The 10646-nt window shown below is 52.3% G+C and overlaps 1 protein-coding gene across 6 annotated transcripts in view; it reads right to left on the minus strand.

Annotated features, from left to right (window-relative positions):
• SAMD4A (sterile alpha motif domain containing 4A) overlaps positions 1-10646 on the minus strand; it is a 172663-nt gene that overhangs the window by 35954 nt on the left and 126063 nt on the right. For 5 of the 6 annotated variants that reach the window (XM_006023098.3, XM_006023097.3, XM_025203509.1 and 2 more), the window contains one exon: positions 5606-5869. The exons of the other annotated variant lie outside the window; for it this stretch is intronic. In XM_006023098.3, coding sequence (XP_006023160.1) covers positions 5606-5869 — 264 coding nt within the window. The remainder of the gene's footprint in view (positions 1-5605; positions 5870-10646) is intronic. 6 annotated transcript variants of the gene reach the window in all.

Below are 10646 nucleotides of genomic sequence, written 5' to 3' on the forward strand. Positions count from 1 at the left end.
CATCTTTCCCCATAGCAAGCCCAGCATCGGGTCCCTCCCCAGCAAGGCCGGGCAGCTGCAATGGAGGGCTCGGTGGAAAAAGGTGCCCCTTTCCACTCCTCTCCCTGTGCTGAAAGAAAGGGAGACTCAGTCTTTGTGGAAAGCCAGAGAGACGCAGGCCTTCCACGGACCAAACAGGATGAGGGGGCAGCAGCAGGGTTATGAGGTGTCAGAGCCCTTCACACCGATGCAACGACCCCAAGGCCATCCTCGTTCCTTCATCATCAATTATGTGCCACTAGCGGCTTGGCCGGAGCATTTCAACAGAGCTGCAAACCTGCACCCACCCCCAGGACAGGCCTGGAGACCCTGGCACGGGAGTGCTGGTGCTGGCTCGGGGAGTGCACCGTACTGTGTCGGTGTTTGTACCGCTCCCAAGCCTGCAGGGAGGGGGTTGATGGCATAGGTGCACCACAAAAACTCACACCCCTGACTGGCCAGTGCCCCCATGCAAGCCCCAGCCCTCCACCAACCCATCCCAAGAAGTGAACAAGATAGCAAAGCCCTCCCGCAAGTGCAGCCTTGACCTTGAGGAAGAAATGCTCCTTAAATTCATGGCATGGTAGGAAAGCAGGGCTGGCAGGGCTCTCCGGAGGTCGCGTCTAGTCCAACCCTTGCTCAGGGCAGGACCATCCCTATCCCAACCAGCCAACCCAAGCGCTTGTCTAGCCTAGTCCTACAACTACACCAATGCCCCTGTGACACAACCAAAAGGCACACTGCCCCAAAACATTGGCAACACCTTAACCTCTAGAAAAGCTGGGCTGGAAGAGCCCTCAGGAGGTCATCTACACAAGGTGCTGGGACCCTAGATTTGGAGTCAGAGGCCCAATGGACCGAGCGATGCCAGGCTATGCCCTCCAAGACAGTGATTCTCAACCGGCGTGCCAAAGCAACCCGAGACCCTTTCCAGGGTGCTATGAGATGCGACGTTACCTCTGAGGTGTGCAAACAGGATTGGCAAGATAAACCCAGAGAAGTCAGATAGGAATCCAGAGTGTTAAAAATCTGCTGAGAGAAGAATTGCTCTCGTATTTTTCTGTAGTCAAAGTGAAAGCCAAGCGCTGGCATTTTCCGAGGGGGTCTTAAGTCTAGTGAGGTGGGCCGCATACCCCAAAAGACTGAAAACCGCTGCCCTAGGACCTCTCTGCTCCTGCTGGCATCACGTGCGCTGGCTCGACGGCTGGCAGCACCGTGCTGTGGCTCGTGGCTGAGGGAATAAGCCCTGCTCACCCACGCCTGCACACTCCAGAAATGGGGCAGTGACAGGGCCAAGCAGGTGCCCTAGCTTGCTCCTCATGGGCAGGAGTGACACCAAGCACCCTGCCGGCCCTGCACGGATATATCCAGCCAAGTGTGGTAGGATAAGACCCTACCAGAGATGGATCAGAAGGGAAAGCAAGCCCTTTAGCGGTTGCTTTATGCTGCTCACGCCTTGGGACTCTCTGGCCATGCTAAGATATATTAAAGCGATTCAGGAGAGCTGGCCCCCATTTCAGAGCTGTGTTCGGTCCAAAGCATAGAGCATGGCCTGCCTTCCTCGAGCAGCAGGCCAGGTCCGCGCTGGGGTAAGCCACTGGGGACAGGGTGGGGAGCTTGCACGGCAGCTGGGTGCATTGTTCCTGGTTGCAGGTGCTTCGCAGTGCTGCCTCTTCCCCACATCAGAGCCGCTCATTGGGAATTGCCCCTTCTCCTTGGAGGGGCATTGGCTGTCTCTGAAGTGTGCAATGCCCTCTCTCCTGGCTCCCATGGGGAAGCTCTTACTAGTGGGGACACCTCCACCAGCCTCACGGCTGCTCGTGGGGGTCAGGGCTGCTTGTGCAAGCCAAGCTGTCGCACTGAAGCGCAGCCAGAGAAAGGAGACAGGCAACAAGTGCCTTTTCAGAATAACAGGCCTGGCTCATGCATCACTGCTGACTTCTCCCTGCTAATCTGCTTGAGGTTTCTAAGGCTGCAGGGTTCGATGTCCTGTTGCCAGCCTGGCCACACGGCGCCCTGCAAGGATGCAGGATGGGTCAGGTGAGAAGAGGGCGAAGGAGGGAGAATGCTGCTTGCATCCATGCACGGTCTTGCCTAAAACGGGTCCACCAAGAACAATGGATCCAAATGCAGGCGTTTAACTCAGAATCACGATTTCTCTTTTCAGCGCCTATTTCTGACCGTCCCTGGGGTGCACGACCGTGCCTGGATGCCCTGCCACAGCTTGCACACTGAGTCTGGAGGAGACCAAGGAAGATGGGAGGCAGAGCAGACTATCGGGGCACCTGCTCCCCATCAACCCGACGACTGGTGTGCCCCATCTCTCAAGGCAGGCGGCTCTGAAGGCGTGGGAACTGATACACCTTGGAAACCGGAGGTCTCGCCCCGCTGAGATCTGCGGGGAACAGCAAGCTGCCAAAAGGGAAGGAGCCCGAAGGGCATGTTTGGCGTGAAATGAAGGGACCTGAGCATCAGAGCCGAACCAAGCAACAGACCCTTGCAGGTTGGGAAACAGGGCAGGGAAACAAGGAGTATTTTCAAAGAAATATCTTTTCCTTCGTTCTTTCAAACACAACATACGTATTTCATCCAGGGGCCTGCTGTATGCCAGAAAATATGGTAATAATAATAATAATAATTCTGCGGCTGGGTGGGGAGAGAGAGGTCATAAGTCACGTCCCTTAGCCTGGAGGCATATGCTGTGCACACCTGTACCTAAACCCCTTCATGCTCTAATACAGCCCACTGCTTTCCAAAAGGGACTTACTCCTTTCCAAGGGGCATTTACCAGTAGTAACAAAAGAAGAATTTAAAAACCATAAAGCACCTGGAGCTGGGATCGGCTGACAAACAAATGGGTTGCAAATGGAAACTGGTATTCCTGTTCCCAATGGAGAGGAGCCAGTGCAAAGGTCTCCCTCACCGTGCACCACCAGGTAGAGGAGGCATTTCTGCCACCCATAGCTTGCAAAGTGTGAGGAAGGAAGTGGCTGGGTCCGGGGGGAGCTAAGTGCACCAGCAGGGTTGATGCACGTGGACCTGTTCCAGCACTTGGCTATGGGCACAGCCTCCCAGAACAGGGCACAGGCGACTGCAGCACAGGCCAGGCTCCCAGAGCGGACCATGTGCATCCAGCTGGGCAGCAAAGACACGGCAGCAGGAGTGCCAGCCATGCCAAGCCACCCCCGTAGGCGCCAGGAGTCTGCACTCTGCTTGCAAGCATGTGTTTGAATCCAGGCTGCCACGTCTCCCCGCAGCAGCCTGGGTGTCAGCGGCGCCTCAGCTAGCGCAGGCTTACGAGCCAGCGCTGTGATCACGCTGTCCTGGGGCTGGGTGGGCAGGCCCAGCAGGGGACGCGGGGTTTGTTTAATGAACAGCTGCCCACGGAGTCTCAGATGCCTTTGGGCTCTGCGCTGAATTCATCTTTCATTCCCAAGTGACGGGGAAAAGGCTCAGGGGGAAGCTGCGAAGATCCGGCAGCGATGCATCTCCAGCTGGAGATATGCTGTACTGGACTGGGAAGCCAACAGATCTGGCGGGGGGGGTCTAGCCCTGAGACCCTTACTGCCACCAGCCCCAATTCCCCGTTTTTTGTCCGCATACCAGGCCAGTGTGCAACTGGAGTGAAGTAATACTAAGCAGGTCCCAGTGGTGCTTCTTCCTTTTGCAAAAAGTCCCCCCCATGGCTTCAGGGGGAGCAGAACCTACCCCCAGATGCAGACACAGGGAGGATCTGTTCATGTTTGCTGCTGATTTGTCCTGACATTGCTAATGGTGCCCTTTTTAGCCCTGGCAGGAGATTGGCACAACCTACTGGAGATGGGCAGAAGCCTGGGTGCCCCCGGTCGCTTTGAATAAATACCACAGAACCAGATACATCTGGAGAAGCAAGAGGGAGCGAGGTTTGGGCCAAGCTGGGGCTGGGGCCAGGCCAGCTCCTGACACAAACCAGCTGCAGGTTGCTTTTAATCTGTGCCAGGTGCTCAACCACCTTGGGGACCAGGTCTCCTGAGTACGTCCCATGGGCTTTCACTGCCAGCACTCACGCTCCAGCAGCCCTGGGCTGTCCTAGCTGAGATGAAGACACACGGAAAAGACTTGTCCCCACCAGGAAATGTAGCAGTAAAGCTCCGGTATAGACAAGGCTGCAGGCATGTTCTTGCTTCACAGGACAGATAAAGGCTAGCACGGGAACAAAAGGCACAGGGAAGGGCCAGGACCTGCCTACAACATCATGCTGCAATCAGTGCTCTCCTGGACACAGCAAGGAAACGCTCTCTAGGTGAATTATCTTTATCATGCTGTGAACAGAGAGCAACACGGAACGAAAGCCCAACTGCTTTTGGTTGGCGCACCTATAAAATACCCAATTGCACAGATCGCCGACCCTTGCTAGGGGTTACCGTTGCTTTATTCTGAAGGCAAACAAGTGCACAGAGGCCACTAACAGTCCTTTGCCAATCCGTACCATGCACAAGCACACACGCGCGCGCACAAGACAGTGTGCGTGAATGGCAATGCCCTACCGAGTTCAACATAATGCATAACATTACTGCTATCATGAACCGTTTTCTGTTGCTGGTCCCGGCAGGTAAGTGTGGATTTGGATTAGTGGGAAGCTTACTCTTTTGTAGTGGTTTCAGTTTTTGCAGATGGGTGTGCGTGCATGCGTGTGTCTGTGTGTGTGTGCGTGCATGCGTGTGTAAAGATACTTTTACAGCTATGACACCTAAAATAGCTTGGGTTTCATGCGTTATCATTCTGCCTAGGTAACAACTTTGCATAATTTATAATTGTACAATCTACCGCTAAATATATTCCTCTTCAAAAGGGCCTGATCTTGCCCCACGGCTGTGACGGCACTGATCCGATCTGGTGGCAGGATCAGTGCCTTCATGGCTCGCTCCAAATTCTGCATCTGTGGCTAATAAGAATATTCACCGTCATTGCCAACCCTCTCTCTAAAAATACAGGCACCACGGACTACTTCACCAGAGCACACGGGAGACGTTTAGCGCAAACGCACATCCTTTCCAAGCTACAACATCATCAGGTACCTGGCGGGATGCTCAGCACAGCGGACACACAAGTGATGGATTGCATACGTTTGCCTGGGCTGATCCCAGGCTGCTTTCTGCAATAGGGAAAAGCCCAGGAGAGAGGCCACTCGGAGCTGAGGCCAGAGTGCCTGCAGGTTTGAAAGGCACTGCGGTAAGGCGGCATCCCGGGCTAGCATAACAGAGCTGGAACATGCCATCTCATCAGCGCTGATTCAAGAGGACAGGCGGTGTCCAAAGAAAGCCCCCGTGTTACACTCGACTCTACTGTGTTGTTGGCAACCCGCTGGATTAGCCTGAAACTAAAGCTGAAACAAGACCTGGGATTAAAGCATTAACAGCACCAGCACGGAGAGCTCGTAAGCCTGTTTGGAGAGGGATTCTCAATGACAAGGAAAAAAGCTGGCATTGGAGGGAAATCTCTCTCACTCTCTCTCCTTCCTGCCTTCTCCCACCCCAATGCAAGAGCGTCTAGTTGGGGCGAAGCCTATTTCTGCAGAGGGGAGGGAGAGGGTCTCATTTGCACTCACCTTTCATACCACTCCCTTCTTCCTGGAATGTGTTACGAGCAGAAGGCTGATCTTCTAAGTGTTCACTCCCACCACTTCCCGAAGAGGCTACACTGCTTTGTGGCGACAGGGGGGCATGATCGGATGGGACGCACTGGGGTCCTCTAGCTCGTAAGTCCTCATGAGACATCCATCCATGTCCTAGAGGCTGGTTTGGCACATTCATGGGTGGGGTAAGGGACACAGATCGTTTCAAAGGGCTGTGGTGTGTCTGGCCTGAGAGAACTGGAAAAAAAAATAAAATTAAAAAGGTTATTCCCTGCCCCCCCATGCCCTTTGGGAGGCAGTGAAAACCCCCGGCACATCCACGCGCTGTCTCACGGCTGCCCATGCTTCACCGTATCGTGCCCTAATGGCTTCTAGGAAGCAAAATGATGCGGCGTCTCGAACCAGACTGAGATGATGGGGTGCAGCCCTAATCGCTGGGTGGGGGGAGAGGGGGAAAGGGCAGAGGCTACTTTCCTAATTTAGCCAAAATATGTTGCAGCAGCACCCACAAAACACAGGTAGCAGGAGGCTGCCAGGTGCTCGGGCTGGGGTTAGCATCTCTCTTGCTACCGAAGTGCAGGGGCTGGTTTAGAGGGAGTACTTTGGGCTGCAGAGCTCGGCGCCGGGACGCAGCAGTGCTTCATCGAGTCCTGCACCCTGCCTCTGACAAGGCCATCCGCAGGGGAGGAAGACGCCACGGTCCCCAGCACGGACAACTGCACAGTAACTTGCCCCTAGACTTTTCTTGCTTCCTCTCTTCAGCAAGCGCTTGGCTCGCGCCCCGAAGCCTGAGTATTCGCATCCCTATTTAATGCAACCGTGCATGCTCTCATTAGCCGTGTGAATGCCTAATCCTTAGCGAGTCCTGCTACGCTCTCGGACTCCATCAACATCCCATTAGTAACAAGGGCACTGCAGCACCAGAGCCCAGCAGGCGTGCATTAAAGCGTATGCTTTTCAGCCCTGCCCAAAAGCAAACACCCAAAGTTCGGCTGAAAGCACACGCGGGAGACACGGAGATGAGTCGGCTTCCCAGGAATCTCTCTCCCTCCCAAAACTTGGTTCCACCGCCCTTCCTGCGTATTTATTTTCCTGACTGCTATTATAATACAACCCAGTTCACTATTTAAAAAAAATTTTTTTTTAGCAAACAACATTTCCAGGACCGGAGGAAACCAGAACAAAGCAGTAACTCCTAGGATTTAGGCTTATTTTGCAGAGGAGTGTTTAAAACAGGGTCTGCATTTATCTTGCTTTGAGGTTAGGCAGCAGGGCAGATGTTCTGGAAGTGTTGGTGAAACTTGGGTTTGGTTGTTTTTTTAAAATAAATGAGATGTTTCTGGGGAGCGCCGGATTTTGAAGACATTTTAAATGCAGGTTTTCTTACGGCAGGGTCTGAATTTCAGTCTGCCACGAAAAACTCTCATTTTTCCATACCCTTTTAAATGGACCCTTGGATTGATTTTAGGCACCCGCCAACCAGCCCGTAATCTTCAGGCTGCTGAAAAGAACAATTTGAAGGTGTGAGAGGAGAGGGACATTAAGGAGCCTTGTTTTCTTTGGGTGATGCAAACTAGCTAAATTATCACACCGCTTCATGCGTTTCTTCTAACCTAAATAAACGTGGAATAAAATGGGAATTTAAATAGGCTCTGTTGCAATGCACTGGATGGGGCTGGCTAAGTGTTTGTGCCTGGGAATAACAATGAGGAACAAAACCATCCCCAAGAGCTTAACCAACCCCACCCCGTGCATTGCAATCTTAATCTACCCATCCCTGACTTTTAATGAACCGCTGTAGCTGGTTGGGGGCTAGCCCCTCTTGTTCGCTCTGGCAAATCCCTGCATGCAAACAGGACATTAAAAAGTTCTGGGAACTTCCAGCGGCACAGGGGGATTTGGTCGGACCTCTGAACAGGCTGCTCGGGGGGTGAAACAACGACCTTTCTTAATACTCAAGTGCTAGCAATTAGTCATATGCGTTCAGGAACGATTATGAGAAGAGGCACAAGCTCCCAAACCCGTCTGGATGTGGACTCAAGGCGGCGTGGCTGACTCTGGGAAACATAGCAGAATCTCCTTTTATGCATGCATCTATTTTTCGATGGAAGCTCAATATCTGGAGAAAAGAGGGCGTTAGGCTGGGAGAGGCTAATGTCCGGAGATGGGCAGGCATCTGATGGCCATCACTTTGGCTGCAAGCTCCACACGGTGAGATACGGAGAAGACGAACGCGGGAGTGCCTTTCTCTCGGGGAAAGTCATGTTTTCACAATATTGCTTCCGTATGCATCAGACTAAAGCCGAAATCATTTGGGACGTCTCCGGCCATGCGGAAATTCCTTGGACCCTGCAGTGGCTTGAGGGGATTGATAAGGGTCCCCAGCCCGGGGGCAGGTTTCTGCCAGTGGATTGCCCCTGGGCCCGGGCAATCAAGAACTCACGCTGGGTGGCAACCTAACCCACTCAGTGAACATGCTGAGAAACTGGAGATGCTTCCCGTGAAACATCCCTTGCTCGATGTGCTGGCACTTTGGGCTGAAAGTTGGTCAGAACATTCCCAACCTGCTCTCGCGGGCGGTTCAAATAATCCGAGATTTCTACTGCCAGCTCAGTCTATCGGCAAGGCATTGCATTTCCAAGGGGCAGGAAGCTGGGCAGAAAAGGACTAAACAGCAGATGATGTTAAATGAAAAAGGGAGGTGAAAATGAGAAAAAAACTCAGCCCCTTTTCTAAATGTCACAGACAGCTGTATTTAGGAGGCACTTGGTTAATAGCCTGGGAGGCCTGAAAAGCTCGTTGGCTTCAGTCCCCTACAACTTGAGGTGCACCCAGGAGGACGGGGTGTCTCTGTCTCTCTCCAGTGGCAAAGACTATTGCACAGCTGGAATAATTGGCTCTCTCTTGACTAAGAAACGTGTAGAAGTGACTTCCCACCAGTTTCCTGTGACTTGAGACAAGATTTGTCAGTGGGGATTTGGTCTTACTTGAAGAGCAATATTAAATATTTAACATTTCCTGATGGTGTGGAGGTTTCCTGGCTTGGCTGGGACAAGGTGGTCCAGACGCAGAGGGAAAAATAAAGACACTCTCATGGACCCAGAGGAACAGACTTCCACCTTCAGCTTCCTCTGGGCAAAAATGAAGTGTATTTTCTACCTATGGGGACTCTGTACCATCTTTCATTTTCCCTGAGCCTGAGGAAGGGCATGAAAGCTTGCAGAAAAAAAGATATATATATTTTTTTGCAATCTATTAGTTGGTCTAATAAAAGGTATCACCTCTGAACCGAGAGTTACGGAGTTAGGGAAAAATAAGTAAGAGATATCTTACTTCAAAAGTTAACGACACGTTTCAGAACAAAGTCACTGGGAATAGGACCGTGGGATTGTCACAGTCCCTTCTCTTTGTCCTATCGCTGCATAGCATGTTATGGGTACACTTTTACTCTTCACATAGACATAACCTGCACAGCTGTCCCATTTTTCCACCCCTGGAAAAGGAATCAACAATTCTACTGGGAAGTTCCCAAAAGCTGGAAACGCTGGGTGAAAATTAAGCGGTCGGTGAAGTTACAAAGGCCTCTACCATCCAAGGTGTGTTGCTCGTGCTTGCTATCCGTGTCGCCAGGACCGACCCCCACCTCTTTGCTCTGAACCTCAGGCTGCGAAGGGGACTTTGCAATGCTGCCTGCTACCCTGGCAGCAAACCTCAAAGGAGGAGGGACCGCCTGTTACTGAATGGCGGTAAAGTTCCCACGTTTAGGTGGCGTTAAGAGCCATTTAGTGCCTTTTGCGAGAAAGGGATAATGAACTCCTCCCCATCGCATACAATGGGCCATGGAAGCCTATGTTCCTTGACCCCCTAAAAAATAAGCAATGCTCTCGACACCTAGACTGACTTGCAGAATAGGCAATAACTGTCCCCATTCAGAAAGCCATCAGCTGAAGAGCTACTCTGCTAGAAGTCAGCTGTGAGAGAGCTCGGACTTCGTGAGACTTTTCAGTGCCTCGTAGAGAATCCAGAAAGACATCCTGGATAAAGGCATGTACTTTGAAAGTACACTTGCAGCTGTCTCTTTTATCACTGTGGTCTCAAGCTGTGAGCTGCAGAGCTCTTTCTTCTCACCTGGAGAATAAAGTGTTTGGAGAAGAATTGCCAGGGACTGAGCAGCTGGAAGAGGAGGCAGGGCACAGGCAGTTCCCTGCCTTACAAAGGGAAGAGCAGAATACCAGCCAGCCTTCAAGCTGTCCTGGCAAAGAAATGCTCCAAAAGACAAGAGCAATGCTTTTTAAATAAAAAAAGCCTGCATCATGAATGACGCTCTCTCTGCAAAGCACAGCCCGCGGTCACTTTGCATCCTGTACGTAGGTCCCTGGGACAGGCTTCCATGGGTGAAAACCGAAGTCACGCAGCGCAACGAGAAAAGAAATGAGAGCTGCTCCTTTCAAGGCTAGGAAAAAACAAAGCCCAATTCCTGGAACGATTCTGACTACGTTCGAAGTTGGTTCAGGTAAGTTCGGAAAAGGGCGCTGTCAAGCCGGACGGTCGCGTTCTGCCTGAACGTGTCTAGCCCACTCCTGTGACAAGCGGCGGGGGAATTTCAGACCTATTTTTAAGTGTACCTGTTAATTGTAGGGAAGGCCTCGACGCTTGCAAGAGGCTCAAAATACACGTACACATAAATGAGTTAAGGGCAAGCAAGGCAGCACCGCTGCTCCAAGCAGATGCAAGCCCTGCTACACCAGGTCTGCGTTGATGCGTGCTTGCCCCTAGAGCCCCATATGACCTGGCAGCCTCCCAAGGAGCAAAACAGATGGGTGTAGTGATGGAGAAGGTGGCACCACGAACCAGCTCGGTGGGACTTCAGTGAGACGGGCAACTCTGCTTCCCGCCTGCCTGCTAGGAACCACTCCAGAAACATGCTTCCCAACTTCTGAAAAGCCTAACTCTACTTTCCCACTCAAGTCAGTGGAAAACCGCCTGCTGATTGCAATGAAGACGGGGCGGGGGG

The sequence above is a fragment of the Alligator sinensis genome, unplaced genomic scaffold (assembly GCF_000455745.1).
Source record: "Alligator sinensis unplaced genomic scaffold, ASM45574v1 scaffold50_1, whole genome shotgun sequence".
Taxonomy (NCBI): domain Eukaryota; kingdom Metazoa; phylum Chordata; order Crocodylia; family Alligatoridae; genus Alligator; species Alligator sinensis.